General features: G+C 37.1%; 1 protein-coding gene across 2 annotated transcripts in view; it reads right to left on the minus strand.

Moving 5' to 3' along the window:
• EIPR1 (EARP complex and GARP complex interacting protein 1) overlaps positions 1-21,832 on the minus strand; it is an 89,362-nt gene that overhangs the window by 65,586 nt on the left and 1,944 nt on the right. Inside the window, exons 2-4 of one of the 2 annotated variants that reach the window (XM_063330424.1) lie at positions 14,295-14,378; positions 13,187-13,405; positions 9,925-10,057 (exon numbers count right to left, since the gene is read on the minus strand). Coding sequence is in view for 1 of the 2 variants with exons in the window: in XM_063330423.1 (XP_063186493.1) it covers positions 9,925-10,057; positions 14,295-14,378 (217 nt within the window). In the remaining variant the exon portion in view is untranslated. The remainder of the gene's footprint in view (positions 1-9,924; positions 10,058-13,186; positions 13,406-14,294; positions 14,379-21,832) is intronic. The other variant, XM_063330423.1, reaches the window with a different exon arrangement.

Here is a 21,832-nt window from a genome sequence, read left to right on the forward strand (position 1 = left end):
CTACTGCAAGTCAGTCCCTAGGTCAATGCCATGGCTCTGTTCAAGCTACTGGAATACATATATCACCTTAAAATAATAGTCTAATATCCTGAGACTATTTATTTTACTCTATGGTTTATAATTTCCAGCAAAAATTATCGTTATAGCAATACTGATAAAAAAAACCAAACAACAAACAAGAGCAGACAGCTGTCTGATACCAAAAACTGATTATTCAACGTTAAGATTTCTACAGTCAGCAGGTTTCATCCCTCACAAGCTAGCAGGTAAGGGCTGCTTTCTTCTTAAATCATTTTCAGTGCTGATATAGCTCATAGACACACCTCTCACACCTCTCCACTGGAACAGGCTGCCCAGAGAGGTGGTGGAGTCTCCATCTCTGGAGACATTCAAAACCCACCTGGACGTGTTCCTGTGTAACCTGCTCTAGGTGACCCTGCTCTGGCAGGGGGGTTGGACTAGATGATCTCCAGAGGTCCCTTCCAACCCTATGATTCTATGACTCTATGACTCTAAGCATTAATAATGCTTGACATTATTAAAGCAAATCATTCCAAACATCAGACTTTAATGCTGTTATTTTTTTGTGGCCCATTATGTCACATTTTAATTTTCAAGCTTTCGATTACATAAAAGTACTCTTGTGGCTGTGAAAATACCCTTGCAACCCAGTTCACAATTGCAAAACCAATAAGCATAAATATCTTGTTTAGTTTGCCGGCATAGTTTGGAACAGTACAAAGAGAAGTTGAAGTCTCCAGACTGCTGTTCATCCTATAGCAGCATCAAAACTAAAAGTTAGACTCATCAATTTAAGAATCAACAAGTTATTTCAGTGATCATTTCAGTAAGTGGCATGGAAAGGAAGAAGAACATAAGTCTCAGGAAAGTAGGGGGAGTTGCCACCAGTTAAGAAACAAAATGCAAAATAGAAACTACTAATCAAAAAGCAGAACAGGCAGACATTTAGTCACGATAATAGATTTTTCTACTGACGGATGCTAAATGGTACAGAAAACACCTACAAAATGCTACCACGTAGAGGGTCATATCTTACCACTTTAACATTCCTACAGCCTTCCACAGAACTGATTGCCCAAAGGCTACATACCACCTCGTACCTTCTTGCTTTCTTACAAGTGGTTGCAGCCATATGCTTGTCCTTTAAGTGACATATCCCTTGTTTGGTTTTGAGATTTCCTTCCTTCAGGATCTCCTTATTTTTCCAATTATACTATTTCTTTCTTTTCTTCTCTTTGTCTTTCAGTAAGCATTTCCCTCATCAGATCCGTGACAGTTCACAGTACATTGGCGTTGCCTACAATTATGCTCTTGAGATATGGTCATTTACTTTTGCCCCCACCAAGCATATCCTTCAGCCGCATGCAGGAGATACCCCAAAGTACCTGCTCACAACCATTTCCTGAAAACTCACCTTTAAAGTAATGGAGGTAGCTACCTAGATCCAGTTAGAGGTTCAGTAGGTAAATTGTATTTTCCACCAATGCAAAGTTTCTAGTCTGGATCATTTCTTTATTTCCTCCCCCGTATCCCCCCGTCACTTCACCTACCACTTCACCTTACCCTTTGACTTCTCAAACTTTACCATCTCTTCTAAGCATCTGTAGAACGCGTACCAGGACGCAGTAACTACCCAAGCAGCTAGCCATTACATAATGTCAAAATTTAAACAAACCACTACTTTCTCGCCGATTCATTGGTATCTCAGAGCAATGCATAAATCTGAGGTTTTATTCTATTTATCCTATTCTAGGATATAATGAAAGCTATATTCAGGTTCTGCAAAGAATACAGTAGAAACTACTGGATTAAAGGTTCCCATTATATTTATAAAAAATATTTTAGAATGATAGTTTTCCCCAAACACATCATCATGAGTATTCACCCTCTTTACTGAATATTCTGCTGTGCGGAGACCAAATCCAAGTCATTCAGGAAGAAGCCATCCATTGCTAGCAAACTGGCATGGCTGCAAAACTCTCCATATGGCCTACAGAAAAATCCCTCTTCGTTCCCCATTCCTTTAATGATGTAGCTGAAATTTACTTTCTATAGCACTTCCTAAGTCCTCAGAAAATAGTTTATCTCCATTTTAACATATCCTAAAATGACAGGTGAGAGGAGGGATGTATAAACAGGTGGGCAGATTAAAATGAAGTTCTATCTGAAACAAAGTACAAGCAAGACACAAATGCATACCCACAAAAGACACGTACAACCTGTACCTACCACAGCACATCCACTTTGCTTTTCAAACATCTTATGACAGTGTGCTATATACTGGACTGACAAAGAGGGCATCATTCAGAAATTGACATATTTCCAAATATTCCCCAACTTCATCTTAACTCAGGAATCCCACTTTTTTCAGCCAACCCTAGAGCTGAGGCTTCTGTCACCTACTTTACATACAAAAATACATACACTGTAGTCTGTTGGCATTTCTCCCTGCCTCAGAACACTATTAAAGTCCATTCAAATGGCTTTCCTGTTTCCCCTCCTGTAGCCTGAAACTCCAGCAATACCAAGACTTCATATGAATCATATTCTAACAGGGTCTAGGGCTTTGTCAGGATTTCATTCTTCTAGATCCCAAGTGACTCTACTTTAGTGTGATCTATAGGGTTTTGGCATTTCATCTCATCACAATGAAAAATTTATCCTAGCGTAGGCTAGGATGCTCTTTTGAATAGTGAAGCAAGGCTTCTTTCAAATTTTAAGTAGCAATACACAGGTGACATGATTTTCCCCATAGCAGGTGAATAGAGCTCTTGGATAGCTACCAACTTGCACATCTGAGGACTAATTTATCTCCATTTTTAAACTTATTATTATATTTCGCGTGTCATTATTCTCATTGGTTTATATCATTATTTGGAGGGTACATTCTTGACCCTCACCCCACCCCATCATTATTCTTTTCTGATATTTAAAAGTGCATTTCTACTAAGATGCTATAATCTACTTAATTACTTTGTCACCTTTCTTATTCCCTTTTTTAAAAGTGTCACTCCTGTCACATTTTAATTTAAAGAAAGTAAAAAATGAATAGTCAACTGACTACACTAGTCAGAATAGCAAAAAAGAAGGAAGGTGTAAAGCTCCTAGAATAGTTCTGACAGGGACTTTCCAGTAAATACAGCGTTCTCCATTTTATTTCTGGGCCACTGTGAAGAAAATTGCTTGGTTTCTGCTTCACTGAACATCACTTTAAGATATTCATAAATATCAGAAGCAAATAATTGCATCTAAGTTTTCAGAGATTGAACATTAACCAATTAAAATGTAACTGTAGCAGTCTAGCTTATTACCACTTTTATCATCAACCAAAACCCTCTGTACATTGTACCCTTCTCTCAACAATCCATCCCTTTACCTTTAAAAAAAAAAAAAAAAACAAACCACTAATCTATATCATACTGCACTTTAACAATCTAATTTAACTTCTAAAGCTAGAAGACTACCAAACTAATTTTTCCCCTTAATTCTTACCTACTTTAAAGCTGTCATTAACAATCTTACCCCGTTCAAGAAAAAAAATCCCACCCTCTATTTTAATTCAGTTGTCTTGCCGCAGTAGAGGGGAAAAAAATGATGCATCAATATGTCACAAAACTGACTAACAGTGGATAAATTCATCTAGATATCTCAAGTATTAATTTTACAAAGCCTTCTTCCCCTGTCCCCAAGATTTTAACCCTTTTTTCCCCCTCTTATACCTAACTTCTTTCAAGTATTTATGTGGGTTTTTTCGCCCCTCAGGTAGGGAATCTGGGATAACATACAGCACTGGAACAGGCTGCCCAGAGAGGTGGTGGAGTCTCCATCTCTGGAGACATTCAAAACCCACCTGGACGCATTCCTGTGTAACCTGCTCTAGGTGACCCTGCTCTGGCAGGGGGGTTGGACTAGATGATCTCCAGAGGTCCCTTCCAACCCTATGATTCTATGATTCTATGATTCCTAATTCTTACAATGCTCACAATACCAAATAGCTGCTAAACACATTTGAAAAAACAAGTTACTTCACAGTGTAATGACTGCCTGAAATAGGTAGCTCATGCGTCAGGTTTATTTATTTATTTGTTTTAAAACATGTATCTCAAGAATCCAATTATGTTACTAAAACACAGGAAAGCCTCTAGGTTCACAGGTTGCTGCACTGGTATATCCCCCTCCACCACCATAAAGTTTTTTTAGAAACCCCTACGAAGTCAAATTTATTTATTAAAATGGAGATTCAAAATTAATCTTATGAAGTGTTACCTGTTACTAAATCGGTTTTAACATTTTACCAAAAAAAAAAAAACATTTAAAGTTTTATCATGATTTGGCTACATCCGGACTACCATTTGAAGATGGGAAAAGCAATTCTTAATGGCAAAGGTGGCAAATGACAAAAAGCAGAAAAACCACATCACCTCTGAGAAAACGCTGTGTACATTAGAAGTGTCTAGTACAGGCAAGTACTATGTTCCCAGCATAGTAAATTTCTGATCTTTGCTGAAAGTTAGGCAAGAATAAACATAACTGGTAAGCCTATCACTTGATAATAAAGATTATCTTCCTGTAACATCAGTAATAATAGTATAAAATTCCTTAAGTGATACATCCATCATTGGCGAGAGGGGGGACCACTATAGTTGAGACAGGAACTGAGCAGAATGAGTTTTCCCTTTGCAATTATGCAATTTTTGTAAATCAGTATTTTTACCGTGTATGCACGAGAAGGGGTGGAAAAACTGTTGCACAATTTTGTCTTTATATTAAGACAAAATAGCCTAGAAAATGGAATTTCCGGTTAATATGCAAAGATGTATTTGTCCCAATGCTATTTGAACCAGTATTATTCTTGTTAATATCACCATCCAGAATGAAAAGATACAAGGCTTTAACAATGATGCAATGCCAAAAACCAGAAATCGAAGTAGTAAGTATAGATGCTAACAAGAAGAGTTTTCCTGAGTTTTAGCTTAAGAAAGGAAGTGGGGTTTTTTCCTTTTTAAAGCCTACTTATATAACGATACTAGTAAAATATCTTGAACAAAAGAATACAGAGCAGGATTTTAATTAACTTTATTCTTTAGAGAACATGGTTCCCACACTGCATATTCAGCAAAAATTTAAAGTTCTCAAGAAGTCACGGAGAAAAAGAAAGTTATCTAAACCACGTTACATTACCTTTTAGGGAAGTTACTGTTCTTGAAAGCATAAAAATTTAAAGAGATTGAAGAATCAATATGCCAGTAAGTAGTAAATATTATGATGGCCTTTGACTCGTTCAGGCAGTAGCTCTTATTTGACCTGTCAGCCAAAAATAAGAACAGAGAGTCTGTTTCCAATTGTTGAAATACGCTGTATTTGACACTGTCATGGTTTCAGCTGGGATGGTGTTAACTTTCTTACTAGCAACTGGTGTAGTGCTATGTCTTGGATTTGGACCAATAAATGGTGTTGATAGCACACTGGTGGGTTTGATTGCTGCTAAGCAGTCAAGGCCTTTTCTGCTCCTCACACCGCCCCACCAGCAGGGCCTGGGAGGGCACAAGAAGTTGGGAGGAGACACAGCTGACCCAAGCGATGTACCATGTGACATCATGCTCAGTATATAAAGCTGGTGGAAAGAGGAGGAAGGGGGGGAAACATTCAGAGTGGTGATGTTTGTCTTCCCAAGTAATCCTCAGGCATGATGGAGCCCTGCTCATCTGGAGATGGCTGAACACCTGCCTGCCCATGGGAAGCAGTGAATAAATTCCTTGTTTTGCTTTGCTTGTGTCGCTTTTCTGTCTTTAAACTGTCTTTATCTCAACCTACGAGTTTTTTCTCACTTTTACTCTTCTGATTCTCTCCCCCATCCCAACTTTAGGGGGGCAAGTGAGCAGCTGCAGGGTTCTAGTTTCCAGCTGGTGTTAAACCACAACAGGCACTTTTGACAGATCTTGCCTAGAGTTTCTCAAAAATAAAAGCTCATCTCAAAATGACGACTGGATTGTGGTCACTTGCAAGTTTAGCTATTTATGGGGAAAAAAACCCCTGAGTTTATCAGAAGTCAGCCCTTGAAAAAAAATTCAAGTGGACAAAAGGAAATTAATTTTCACTGACATGGAAGCCTTGCTATTACGACTCACGAACACATGACTTTCCTCTTCAATAGGTGTACCAATAATAATAACCTACATTTGAAGTTCTACCTCCTTATGCCTCTTTCACTTATATGTGTTAAAGACAAATAAAAAGATTCCACATATCCACAAAGCAGGAAAAAATAATAATTTGTAAATCCCCCAGAGAGTTACAGGGGCAAACTGATTCTACATGATTATTACCCCTTTTGAAGGAGGTTTCCTACTTGTATGATTCAGGAAAAAAAGCCTTATAACTATGACTTTGCAAGCAGACACTGTATATACACCAAGGGGAAAAAAACCCCATATGTATATACATATCCACACACCTGAAAAACAGCTTCAGATATGCAAAATCCCAAATCATCATGCCCAGAAGTAGCTAAAATGCCTTCTTGGAAGAAATAAAAAAAAAAAAAAAAAAAGAATTAAAAATACAAACATAGGAACTTCCCCATCCATGAACATCTTTCAACTTTTAAGAGTCCCTACATCAATTCAAGGCCTCCATCAACCAGAACAGTAAAAACTTCCAAACACAATTACATCAGCATCCTTCTCAAACACACACAGAGGGCTTACAACTTTCCACTTGATTCTCGACCCCACAAATAACCTACTGTTACCAGCATGAATATGAGTATCCTTCTCCCTCATGCAATTCTTAGCACTCATCAGAAATTAACAAAAATCTTTGCGTATTACTTTATTTTGCTTTTATCCCTAAAAGAGAAAAACAGAAGCAAATAACATCAGATCCCTTGTATTTCGAAACATATAGCAAGACTGCTAGCATCATCTCTGACTTTTTGAGGCAGCAGTATTAACTGTCAAGTAGTTAATTAAGTAAAAAAGAGTTTGAATGTCTCCATAACATTACAGGGGATGATATCAACTGGATACTGCAGAAAGATTTTTCACTGTATTTTAAAATATGCAATTAAAAAAAAAAAGTAGCTAAAAGCTGGGGAAAGTATGTTTAAAAAGAAATCTTGTATCTTGCATAAGTCATCTCTAGAAAAAAAAATTAACCTGTGGTTTGAAGAATAGCAAATCCAGACGACAGAAGCACTAAACCAAGCAAACAAATTATTCAGGAATCAATATTTTTTCTGTATTAGTAGCTGCAAAATGCTTTTAAAAAGTTAATCGAGACTCAAAATCTCTCTTCAAAGTAGATACACAGTATTACTCTTTCAATTCAACCATTATTACAAACCCTATTATATACATTATTCCTATTTGAAAGGCATACTTCTCTCAGACAAAACACACAGAACAGGAGAGCTGTGAAAAAAGTGCTCTGGTTTTTTTTGCACCTACTACTTTTTTTTTTTCCCCATGAAGTAACATAAGACTTTATTCATACCTTGGTTATGCTAACTATCTGTAAGTGTGAGAAAGTAAAAGAAGACTCAGCATCTCTCCCAATATAAAAGAGGAAATTTCAAAGTTGTTTTTTTTGTTGTGTGGGTTTTGATTTTTTTTTTTTGAGTGCTTCACCCTATTCCATTAGCTTACTTCAATGAGCTATGAAATGCAAAATGTACATGATTCCACTTTTCCTCAATGCCATATTTCACCACTTATTTAAGCGACTTCAAAAATAGCTATTAATAATTAACACACATCACATTTCTTCAATCTCCCAGTTTCAACAACAGTCCAGATTTGCCAGAAGTACTGGGCTCTGACACAAGAGATGGTCAAAATACCTACGACTTCCTGACAGCATCATCTCATTTGACTGGTACTTCAATGAGGAAAATAGTTAAGAGTCTTTTTAAAATAACTAAATAAATGCAATACATAAGAGCTTTAAAGGTTTTGATTGCTTAATTTGGTTGCATTACTACTTGAAATAAGTTGCCTGCTAAACTCGGTATTCCTTATCATTAGAACCCCATGCCGTGTGCTTTCTGTTCTATACGTTGCTATTTAGAGTCATCAATAATCATTTAAGAATCCAATCTTGTTTTCTGCAGAAAGTTTATGGCTGATGATTCTAAATGAAGATGCATGAAGTACAAACAATAAAGCTTAATCTTCAGAAAATGAGTAAGCTAAATGTAGAACATAAAGAAGCTGGAAAAGAAAACATGCATATGAATTAATAGGTCCAATCATGGAAATCAAGAAGTTAAGAGTGTTTGGACAGAAGCTCAATTCCAGAAATCTCAATAAGCTCTCTCCCAAAGAAAATTTTCAATTAATATGCATATTGCTATAAGGAATTTCTATAATGTGCTATAAGGAACATAAAACTTAAATATAGGCCTTTTTGAGAAAAGAGTATAAAATTATTTGGTTTCACCATACTTTCTAGAACAATACTTGAGCTCAAAAATAGATACAAATTGAATAAATTAAAACTGGTTAGCATTAAATGGTACATTACATACATGAAATACTGGACTTGATAAGCTGTCTTGCATCACCTTGTTGTTCAGTTATGTAGGGAAAAAGAGGTAAATTCTTTAAAATGTTTCATGCTATTCCACACAGCACAATATTCTTTAAGGAAAAAAAAATTGCAATCAACTCATAAATGCTAGAGAAAGAAACTTGTTTTGGTTTTCTTTACACGAGACTTCAGACAACTTTCTCCGATTCTCCTCTGCAACTAGCTAGAAAGTTACTAAGATGACTTCAGAATTTCAGGACTGATTACTGATTTCTCATTTTCTCCATGGATCACTGGCAAGGTGAGGAATTTAAATCCAGCAAGTCAACCAGAGAGTAAAAAGTAATCAAAAAACAGGCCAATACCATTTCAGTACTCTCTCAGTCAAAGTACCCACAATCATTTTCAGTTTAGAAAAAAGGAAAAGCTCTTTATTACTCTACTTATCTTCTATAATTGCCTTTAAAAGATTCACTTAAGATTTGGGAAAGAAATTCAAATTTTAGCACTTTCATTTCAATCCAAAAGATCTAGGAGAACCGAGCAACCCTGGAGCCTTCTCTCTAACATAGCCACAAGATTGAGCAGCAGAAATTCACATCTCTGCAGCTGTCCACAGACGCAAGAAGTCTGAAACTCACTGCCTTATTCTTATATTGGATTGTATTTCCTGAAAGAATGGTCTAATATTTACTAGAAGAAATAATATTTATACCAATTGACAGCAGAGATTTCTTCCTTGACAGAGAGAAAAAGTACTCCCTTCCCCAAGTAACGCAAGTGGATTTTTCAAGCCTCATGACAGAAAGTCTTCACACCTGCCTCACCTAGGAAAAGCGGAGCTCCTTAATCTCAATGGCTGTACACTTAGTGTCAGGTTACACAAGGAACGTTACTACTGTTTCTGACGAGATATTTAAATAAGAACTTACTCTGTGCTCATATCTGCATTAAATATATGACAAATAACATTGTATATAAACTTCAGCTGCAATTTTAAAGAGAGCTTGATGCTGACATGATGCTGTTTCGAAAGACATTTACTTCCACTTTCAAAAGCAAACATATAAAACAATAAAAAGAATGAAGCCTAAAATAACAGGAATATATTTTATTTGCCATGCTTTGCATTAATCAGGCAAGCAATACTTTTATTTTGCCGCTTTTCTTGACATGAATGCAAAAGTAGACTTCTAACCAAAATGACCTAAGGATATGAGACAAATGAGGTACAGGTAAAGGCACATTTTTGAAAAATGCTTGTGTTGACAATTCCAATTTAAAGTGTTTATACACAGCTAGATGTTCAATCTTTGCACATTCAAAAAATATTGAAACACTTAAACAAGTTTATCATGGTTAGAAAGGACTCACTTTTATTGTAGCAGGTTGCTAGTACACCTTTATCTGCAGGACTGGTACTAATGTGCCAAATTTCACCCACTTGATGAAGGAGAACGTTTTTGTTTATAATGTTGTTTTCATCATCAAAATCTATGATGTGAATCTGCAAATACAATAAAAGAGAACATTAGGGTTTCAAATGTTTTCCTGTGGGTCTTAATTATACACGAAGACTGCACAGGACAATTTAATGAGAATTTTATAACCGATATCTACTTTAATTAATTGTTATACTAACAATTTAGTACATCATTGATTTCATGCAGGATATACCTGTCTAGAAAAATACAAGCCATTTCCCTGTTTTGAGGAAATACCATGTTTATTCTTCTCATTTTTGCAACTTAAAGCTTGAAGGTTTTCATTTTTCATTTTGTGGCTAATAGTAAGTCAGTCACTCGCATTGCAATTCAACACTTCTTACAGCAATAAACAGAAATAACAACACTACAATCCTTAGTCTAAATGTCTGCACTAATTCTGTATCCACATCATCGAATTCAAACATCCTATGAAGAAAGGAGGGGAGAGAGGGAAATGACTCTCATTTGAAACAAATACTCTAAACCTCATTAAGAAACTTTGAGAGTTCAGCACTCGCATATCTGTACCAATTATAAATTTTTAATACTTTTTATACTATGTGGGGAAAAAAAGTTGAACTGAAAGATTAAGAAAACCAATAATGTTTAAATACATAGAAAAGATTTTTAAATGACATACAGCTAGATTTGCTTTTTGTGTTTTCGATTTTTGTTTGTTGTGGGTTCATTTTTAAATAGGTCTTCATTACTCTCATTTTTCCTCCCTTTTTTTAGTTAGTTGTTTTACTATAGTTGCCTCATAAATCGAAGAAATTGAGAAAGATCCTAGCCTGGCACAACATACAAAACTAATTTTACTCATGGGGCTAATTCCCCTAAGCACAACAGTGAACAAATACATTCTAGAAGATCCACAATTTTTAGAGAACTGTATCCTCATTAACAATTCGTTAGCAAAGTTGGGTGAACAATGAAAAGAAAAAAACTAAAGATATCCTATCATAATTAATTAAGTCTACTGAATTAACTACCAAATCACTGCACACATCTTCGCTACAAAGTATTACAGAAAATTAGTTAGTGCAGCATAGGGATACCATCAATGAGGATATAGAAAACGGTACGCGTAAGTAAGCTAAGTCCACACAGAGAACTTTCTCAACATGACTGCCGTGGAACGGTTAATGATACATGTCATCATAACTCTTGTGGAACATGATCCTTGTAGAAGACATCTTGTTAGAAGTGACCAGTTTTATTACCAGTAACTAAACAAATGAGTTACTGACCTGCTTTAATTACACGGGGAAACATTCCCACTGAACACAAGTTTAAGTACTGAGGAAAAAGTAGTGAGATTTGAATGAAAACAAATACCTATTTAGTTCTCCTCAAAATCTGCAGGAATTACTAATTGCAAAGGAAATTACTAAGGAAGGGAGACTTATACTAACCCATTTCAACACAAAATATCTCTTTTTCTTCAATTATGCAATCTCCATAATTGATTTTCTTCTATCAGGCACTCATGGGCAGCTGAGACAGAAGCGTTTTAGTTCGCCCAATGCCCTACATTGTGCCTATACAATGCCATGCAATACAGTAAACCATGAAGTCTTTTAGGTTCTAAAACGCACGACTGAAAATAACTTGAAGAGTTATGAGAATGAGAGAGATGAGAAAAGAATAAATGACAATGCATCAAACTAAGAACAGTATAGAAAGCCCCAGTTTAACAAGGAAAGTACTGAGGACAGAAGTTACAAAACTATGCTGTGTAGAACACTGTGCATCAAAGAGAAACTACTTAAACAATTTCCAGCAAGTTATGAGGACCAAATGCCAAGTACTGCAACACCGTTAAAATGTCAAATATTGACAGAATATAAAATCTTACAAACATTTTCCTTTGCTTTTAAATACCAGTATTAATAGCAAAATATTTTCACCAGATCTCCTGTGAATGCCTAAATTGCTTCATACAGCAATAAACTTTAATGAGGCAGAAGCTACTGTGTCAGCTGTACAACTACTGCTCTTTCATTTGCACTATACCTGTCCATGACCAGAAGGGAAGAAATCATGGTGCTGCTTAAGAAACCTCTCACTGTGCAGTGCTTTGTCAAGCACTAGAGGTTGCAAGCCAGCTCGTAAGTTAGGTTAGGTAACTAAAAAAGTTTTTAAGCAAATCTAGAGAACCTAGTGCTGAATGAAGCAATAATGAGTTGCGGCCTAGAGCACTTCATGGGGATTAGCAAGTAGCTGAGAGGAGCTGATGGCCTGAGGCACAGCTAAAGGCCAATAACTCCCAAACATTTGTTAATACCCTAGGAAGCGTCCTGCATTTCTATTATTAATGTTATTTATCAGAAAAAGAAAAGCATACTCAATAGAGCTGAAATATATGTAAATATTTCTAAAACTCGTAGTATATGCCCAATCAACTTACTAAAACAGAACATTTAAATTATTGAAGATCTGCTGGATATCAACTGATAAGTGACAATCGTTATCCAACTACAATTTTGTATCAGGATTAAATTAGTTGAACCAAGATGTAAAAAAAAACCCACATAGAAATCACAGTAGAAAACCACATAATAAACAAATGTCTAAAGAAATCCAAGACAGCACAATCAAAAATATAATTGTGTGTATTTATTCTTAACTAAGTTTGGGTTTGCCACTTTTTTGTTACTGGCCTCAGGTATTACCTGAAATGTAACGAAATGGAATACTCCATCCCCCTTATGCCTTTGAATATTTTTTTCCTTGAGCCTCATCCAGTAGTGCCATTGAGTAACAAACTCAAAACCTCAGTGGAAATTGACAGGTCACATCTCCCAGAGCTATGGTTCTGAGTTTGGTTTCTGCGGTCCATTACAGACCAGTTTCAGCACAGTGACTGTATCCATTCTAGGGGCTTCTGTGGCGGGTGTTGGTTCACAGCCAGACTCCCACCTAGCCACTTGCTCTCCTCAAGCAGGGGAGGGGGAGGAAATAGAAAGAATAGGAATGAGAAAGCTCATGGGCTAAGGACAGGGAGATCGCTTACTAATTACTGTTGCAGGCCAAAGAGGCTTGACTTGGGTAAAATTAACTCATTTGTTGCCAATTAAAATAAAAATGTATTTACTTTTTTGTGTAGTGGAAAGAAAAGACAAATTTTAAACCAGCACCTCTCCCACCTTTCCCGGTCTTAACTTCACTCCAGACTCCTCCAACCCCCTTCAAGGGTCACAGCAGGGTGTGGGGCCGTGGTGGTTATGGTCAGCACATAGCGTTTTCCCTCCGATGCTGTTTCCATCTCTCTTCCTCTGTTCCAGTGTGGGGTCTTCATGGGCCATGGTTCCCTCAGGAACATCTGCCTGCTCTGGCACAGGTGCTCCACAGGCTGCAGTGGATACCTGCTCGAGCACAGAGCATTTTCTGTTCCTCCTGACATTGGTCTTACCTCTGTCATTTCCTCTGCTGTTTCTCAGTCTTTGTTCCCTCCTCCTCTTTCTAGACAGCATTTTCTCCCCTTTCTTAAATATTTTCAGAGGTGCCACCAGGCTGACTGGCTCAGCTGTGTCCCGTGGCAGGCTCACTGGAGCCAGCCATGTCTGGCACAGGCAACCCCTGACTTCTCACAGATGCCACCACTGCAGCGCCCCTGCTACCAAAGCCTTACCACCTGCACTTAGTACAGCTTTCCAGTTCTTCTGGCCTCAAGATCTTCTTTCAGTATGAAGGTATTTACTGAAATTTAGTCACACAAAACAAAATTGCTGTGCAACTAAAAGTACTGTACTCTTATCTGCAGAAGAGACAGTCCAATAGAAATTGAGCCACAAGAGTCACTCAAATTTTGGTTTAAATTGTTAAACTTATCATCAGAAAGGACACAGCTGGTTGCCAACAATTAATAATGAAAAATCCAGTTTATGAAGCTTCACATACACAGAACTGTGCGCGTAGCCAGAGTCCCATTAGAGGCAATCAAGGCTTAAAGACTTTTGTTTTACTTTGCATCCCTGTGGTTTAAAGATGCTCCAGAGAATCTACAGATATAAATTAACAAAAATATGGCAGTTCCTTTACTAAACCAATCTGATTTAGTCATACAATTTAGAAGAGTAATTTAATTTTCAGAAAACACACAGAGTTTTTCACCTACATTTCTTACTGACACCTTTACATTCTACTCACAGAAGTTCAAATTCAACAGGGGGGAAAAAGGAGGAGGAGTAATATTGGAATAATGTTTAAAAAAAGAGGAAAAAAGTTATATCTGACATTGTACAGAAAAATTACCTGATTATCATATCTAAGAGACTGCGTTCCAACCAAAAATCTTATTGCATCCGTTTCTGCTGTCTGAGGTGTTAAAGCTCGTGCCTAGGGAAGAAGAAAGCTATTAGAAACGCCCAATTAATACAATTGATTAATTTCAGCAAAAATCTTGAAGCTTACATATCAATTCTCATTTTAAGCATTACATTCTTACAATCTGCAGACTTTCCTGCCTTTATGTCTATTTTGCTTAATACATTTTTAGTGCAGTTTCTCACATTTGTGAAGTGCGTGGAACACACAGGTGCTAAATACTTTATCTGGCCTTCATTGTAACAGTGATAACATTCAATATTATAGCAGTTCTTCCAAGCTAATTCTCCTTTACCAACTGAAAAAAACTCCTTAGAACAGTGGACAATTCTTAAATACATTAGCTACAATATCCAAGAAAGACGATGTTATCGCAGAAATTTTCAGACTAAAGATGCTCGCATAACACTGAATTCTTTTTCTTGCCATTAACCACCAAGTTGAGAAGAAAGTTAAAAAACAAACTCTTTTTTTTCCACACCAGGCCACTAGAGACAAGAATTGCCTGAATGATAGGAGAAATAATTTGTTAATCACCTATTGAAATTTTGTCATAATCTTATCATTTTGTTGTATTATCGTTAATGCGAACGCTAGGCTCTCTGGGTTGCTTCTTCAACTTGCACCAACCACAGTCTTGGAAGAAGCAAAACAAAACAGTTAAGGGCCATGGGAGACATTGAAGAATAAAGTATAGCTTGAACTAAACCCACAATTGCTAGTTTGCAGTAGTCATTAGTGCAGACTCTCTTGGCTAATTTTGAATAAGTGGGAGGTAAACTAACACTCAAAGGCACTTTTAGCAATTCTAAGCTAACTGTGAGGAATATCCACTACTTTCCACGCAAAAGATACCCTAATAATATTGTTCAATATGAATTTTTTGTCAAAACAGAAAACGAAACCTTTACAATACACATCCTATTTGGCATAAAATAGTTCAGATCTCTTCAGACATTAAAGCCTGTATTGCAAGCAAATACTTCACAAGAATTACAGGTAACAGTTGAATGGCCCTTCCTACTAGCATGCTACCCTGCTGTGCAGCTAGCTAATGATTACATTCTGGATTCAGGAACATTTGTCTTCAATATAGTCCTGTTTGAAACTTATTTTAAAATTAATATGAGAAAGAAGACTACAAGCTTGGAAGGGAATATTTGAAATCCATTATATCACAATACATAAATTTAGAACAATTTAATTCTAGAATAGCAGCTTGAAGAGATTTGATTTTTCTTAAATACGGCAAAGCAATCCAAGCCCTTGTCTGGCAGTAACAATAAAAACCAACTAATTTTTCAGAATAAGCTCTGAACTTGTACAGAGCAGATACTTCTTATCTTGCATCTGAAGTGTGTGAATTAAACAATGTAATATTTTGCTTAAGATTGAACATAGGAAGTTAAAAAATGCAATGAGTTTGGTAAGTATAGGCTAGTAGCATAACATTTATATAAAAAAAACCAACACTAGAGAACATGATTCAGTGAGTAGTTTGTGTTCAAAACATACTCAAATGCAGATCAGAGATCAGTGTGAATCCATCCTGATTTGTTTGTACTCTCCTATTTATGCAGCACTTACCTACAACAAGCCTAGACAGTGCTTCTGATTGACAGAAACAACTAAAGTTCACTGAGAAGATTGCAGAAAAGCTTTTCTTTTGTCTTGAACAGAATTTACATTTGCAGATCTTTGGCAAGAGCTCCTTTTCATTTCAGATATGCTTTCAATTATTTTGAAGAAAACACTAGAAATAAGACAACAGCTATGTATCTCTTTCAATCAAGCAAGCTTCTCTTGTTTCTATAAATCAAACAGAAGAAGAGACCTCCAGGACCTTCAATAAAATAAATAAAGGGGTTTTTACCCCTTTTAAAGCCTTTTGAGTAAGTCTTATAGTGCTGCTTTCAAAAATGCATTAGGTTAGACACAAAGTGCCCAAAATAAAATTATGTCAATGCATGTTACTCTATCCCTTCTTTAAAATATTTTAAAATTATTTCCCATTTTGCAGAAATAAAAAGAAAGAAAAAGCCCAAGAAAAATATTTAAACATATTTCACAACAAGAAACACACTACTGTTTATTCTCTGTCATAAAAAACTACAATATCCACAGAATACAAGGTTCAAAATCATCAAGCGTTCATAAATCAGGAAGATCTGATTCATGATAGAAATAACAGTACAATGGACTGTTAGCTGTCTCCTGCACAAAGATATGTCTAATTTTGTCTATTTTGAGTTACTTTTAGAGAAACAGAAGTTATTTCAACAGGCTATGAAGACACTGACTAACCCTTGTGAAGAACAACATAACTGACTTTGGAGTACTGTCGAAATCAAGAAGAGTGCTTTAAGTTTGTCATCTTGTACTGTAATGTGTCAGAGCAGGTTGCAAATAACATCCTTCACAAAAGCCTCCCGCCTCATGACTGCAGCTACTAGATATAACAGACGTTTATTTATGCAATGCAAAGGGCATGCAAAAACCTAGAATACAAGTGTGGCCAATAGCAATATAAAGACAAAGCAGAAGAAACAGCAATCATTGTACCAGAATGCAGGAACAACTAACTGGAGACCTGGCATCATGCCCATGTCTACACCAAGCTCTGTGTGATGCTGGGCAAAGACCACCTTCTATCTTACTGTGACAATTTAGACCATCTGCAGAATAATAAAAACCTCTGAGAGAAAGAAATAGAACAGAGCCTGCAGAGAGAAGGGACCTTGACAACAGCAAGAGATGATCCAGAGGAACACAATTACAAACCTCAAAAAGATAAAGAAGGTCGGTTTAAAGTGCTTTATGCAACCATAATGCACAGAATCTCACACTTTGTTCATAAGTTCTCCTGAAACTTTCCTTTCTCCATGTCTTTTGAAATACCAGTCAAATACACAAAATCTCTTTTTTAATTAGACTTTTACTACTTAGGGCATTAACGGGCAAAGAAAAAAGGATCAGTACTCCTTCAATACATATTTTGTCTTGCTGATGCATTGCACTGGTTTGGTATCAGCAAACAAGAAAATATACACTGACCCCAACATTTGAATATTTGCATTAAGTGTAATACAATCAAAAGAATTTCTACAACCCACATGTCAGTTGAAATTCATACAATCAATCTGCACTAACAAGCAGTGAACTTGCAATACAAAATGTAAAGGATACGGTATTTGGCTTGCAGTCTCCAAATCAGAATTTAAAGTTATTTGACCATCTGCTTATGCTTAAAAACAGAAATAGTATACTGCTACTTGGGAGGGTGGGAACAGAGAAGGGAAGGGGAAAAGGACTGGCTTTGCTGATGCCTCATTCTGGAGGCAAAATACAAGGTTTTTTTCCCCACCCCTAGAGAAGCCCTGGGCTGATAGTGTCATGAGTATTATTTCTGCCTTCTGGCATAATTTCAGTTTCCAAGTAGGTACACTTTGATTTTTACTTAGGTAGGACAGCCTTGTTCTTCCCACCAGAGTAGATACCCTCTATCATCAACTGTAATAAGATGCAGTGACTCTATGAGTGAAGAGGCTGGCAGCACACATGCCCAGGTGCCCTTTAGTGCTCTCAGACAGCTGCTTTCTCCAGGTCTTTCGCAGCACAAGAATTCCCACCACTAACATATTTAGTGCCCTGACCCTATTCCAAAGACTGACAGATTCTGTAAACCCTCACAGTAACAAAAACAACCCTCACACAAAACCTTGCATCGCACAATCATCCTTAGAAATCCCACTTTCACACTGTCACTGTTCATTTACCATGTTACCATAATGGTAACAATCATCCTTTAATAGTTCCTTCATGTTCATATAACTGTGTTTTCATTTTGACTTTAGTCTGTACTATACCTAACATTATGAAGATCCTGCTAATTGCTTGAGGGTCCTAAAAGACAGTTTCCATCTAATCCACTTCATGTATTATGAGGATCTTTGGGGGGATTATTTCAGAGAGTTTTGCCACTTAGCAATTTTTTCCCCCTAGTAGAACTTTAAAGCTAACAGTATGTTAGATTGAAGTTCCACAAGAACTCATCCCAACTGAAATGCTGCTCTCAAGAAGGATCCTGAAGAGAGAGACAGATAGGAAAACAAGTGAGAGAATAGACACTCAGCCTGGATTAAAATATACAGGATTGGAATTTATGGGGCAAGTAATCTTAGACTAGACAGAGGACCAAGACAAAAACTAGGAATTTCACCAAGACATTATCATGCAGTTTCTTGAACTGATTAAATTTTCAAAATAAATCCTCCAAAACCATCTCTAAAGCGATATCAAAATGATACCCTTCATTCTGTTTAGACCATTCTCTCTTATCGTGCAAGAGACCAGAAAAGCTTCCCAGTGAAGATGAGAGCTCCGCTGCCAGTAGGAGCTAGAGCACACTTGCTCCACTCCCATACTCAGAGCACAGCTGAGGCAGCAGAGGTTTCCCCAAATACTGCACAAGGGGGACACATCATCCGATAAAGTCCCCTTTTTTCCCTCCTCCTAATAAATCTTCACCTGCCTTCTACTTGATCAAAGGTAGGTCAATCGAGGTATTCTCAATACATACTGATATTATACATATATACATGTCATATGAGAGCTGAGACCGATCTATTTCAGTTGGTATTTTGCACTGTTTTAAGACTCTTAGAATAAGAAATACATTTGGCTTTATGGAAAGTTTTGTCTTACTCTTGAAAACACGCAAGAAAGTCCTAAAAATCAATAGTCTCTGTTCAGATTCATAAAACCTCTTAATAGCTAACTGACAATACAGTATGGGCCAAGTATTGCTTATTCAATAAGCACAACAGGACCACAATGCACTAAACAAACTCCGACAAAGCATTAGTGCACTTTTTTTAAGCCTGCTTCAGCCAGACCCCATCTCAGGGTGCAGCTGGAGTTGCCCTTGTGTAGTACAGCCCTGCGGTCAGCTAGCAGGCTTTCTGCTGTCCTTCCCTCTTGCTCTTTATGCTTCTCCCTTGCAAATCTGTGTATTTTTGACATGTAACATGCAGTAGGGATATCTGGCATTCAGGAGTATTTGGCTGAATTTCAGCTCAGTATTGTGGTATCCCCAAAATCCATTAAATATGCCAAACACATGCTCCATAATTATCACACTCTGGAACAAGCAGTATTCCTCCTCCTTCCCCCTATGATGCTGGCTAGCTTCTACATGCTTTTAAACAAGCAAGACGTAGGCTGTCCCCTCAAGAATCACAGTTGGCACTGCAACTGAGCCAAACACCTCTTCTGGAAAGCACCCCTCCATACACTTCTTTTCCAGGGGTATAAGCATCATCCAGTCAACTTTAAACTAAAGCCAGTACAGTATTTCCAGACATTTTCCAGGCATTCAGTAGTGCTTATACACCTACTCAGAACATCACTGTTCAAACACTCAAAGAATGGGATAAGGAAAATTGTGAATACTTGAAAATGAAGCCTTATTCAACACAGGGTAAACATACTGTATCCTCCAGGTTAGATAATAAACATAGGTCAACTCTACACTGGACAAGCAAGAAGTATGTAATTTCACTGACAAAAAATAGCACTTAGCAGTACCCTTGGGACCCCACTTACCACATTCTCATAATTCAGGATACTGGTGAAGCCTATCAAGGTTCCTTTTAGAAGAACAACCTTGTAGTATTGAAATATTGTGCAGTTACTGCTGTTTCCCTGTATCCATCATCATGATCCACAGTCACACCACTCGGTCCTCAACTTAAGCAGCATCTCGCATTTTCACTCACCACCTGTTCCCCTGTAATTTTCTCATTTTCACTAGAGTTGGACGATCAGAGCAACTATGGTGGGATATTGTCTTTAAAAAAAGTCACAAAAAGAATCACTCATCCTAAAATTCACACATATTTCGTATGTCTCTACAACGTTCATATGGCTCACAGACACACTGAAGAGATAAAAAACCCACCCTGGGAAACTACAGTTTTTGGGTTATATGAACTTTATAAACAGCAGAAAGAGTTACAGATGTCTAGTAAAACAGGGGAACTGATCAGGTCAAAACATTAACTAATCATGCAGAAAACTGACTTCATCATTAGTTTTAATCTTGTTTTGCTGTTAGATGTTTAACTCCCCTCCCCCCAACCCCAGCTAAAAAAAAAAATCCCCAAACCATTTCTCACTGTTACAAGGTAAAACTTTTTGCACAGCAGTTACACATGCTAAGCAATTATACATGGCTGTATTGTTTGGGGTTTGTATCTTTAATTTCCATTCTCATGTGTTAGAACTGTGAGCGATGTGGTTCGTCTAAGTGAGACTTCCCTGTTACGCTAAGCCTTTTTTTGCTGAAAACTGGATTCAAAAAGAGTAATATGTATTTGTTTATTATTCTAAGTTACGTTACTTATGCCGTTATATCAAAACACATTTTACACATGAAAATGAACATAAATTGTGCAGAAATCATTTTAAGTTAGCAGGTGGATAGCGCCCTAGGAGGAATCAGCTTTATGTTGGGCCTGGCCACATTGGGTCAGATGGAAGGCATATCTGCACAAGTATGTTTTCTCTGGCAATGGCCACAGACAGATTCTTACTGACTACTGGAGCCACATGTAGCTTCTTAGTCTGCAATCCCTCATGTAGCTTCTAGATGTCACGGTTTTGTGACATATAATTTTTATTCGTAACCAGAGTAAGAAGATCCCTCCCTCTTTTTAAATACTTTATCCTTTCATATCCCAACTTTGAAGAAGCTTGACATAGAGCTGAAGTAAAGATTGGAAATAACGAAAAAAAACCCAAAACCCAAACATAAGAAACACCAACAAAATTGTTTAAGCCAGGCTGAAAAATTTGTCTGAAGAGATGCTTTCAGTCACAGTGCTTCTGATACACACTGGAAAAAAGCAGTTGTGATGATGCAGCTAGCCATTACTATCTAGCAACACAGAAGAAGCCATGCTTAAAAAGAATAATAATCTTTCTTACTAGACCTGGAGACGCAAGTTGGAAAAAGCATACCAGTTTTAGGTTTAAATGTCTCCACCTGAGCCTTTTTCAGAAAGCACAGACATGCAATTAGTTTTAAAGCCACACTGGTAGTTAATGGAGATCAGAAATAGAACCTTCATCTCTATGCTCCTTTTCCGACTTAGCCATAAACCATCCTTTCTTTCCCCACTTTCTCTCTAAATGATCTGTATTAACTGTAATTCCCTTGGATTACAGCCACTCTCTTAGCACTTTTGCTTTATCCTCCCACCAGACAGCCCTGTTACACACTTTGCAGGAAAAGAGAAGAGGTCTGTAGGAGATGCATGATTTGGGGAGGTCGGGGGACACAGATCCATGGGGGTCCCAGACAACACACAGACTTGCTTTCCAAAGTTCTTGAAGACTTATAGTTTCTTTCTAGTAGGTCATATATAATAGAATTTATTAAGTAAAGGATTTATACTTAAATCTCT

The sequence above is a fragment of the Chroicocephalus ridibundus genome, chromosome 3, assembly GCF_963924245.1.
Source record: "Chroicocephalus ridibundus chromosome 3, bChrRid1.1, whole genome shotgun sequence".
In the NCBI taxonomy this organism is placed as follows: domain Eukaryota; kingdom Metazoa; phylum Chordata; class Aves; order Charadriiformes; family Laridae; genus Chroicocephalus; species Chroicocephalus ridibundus.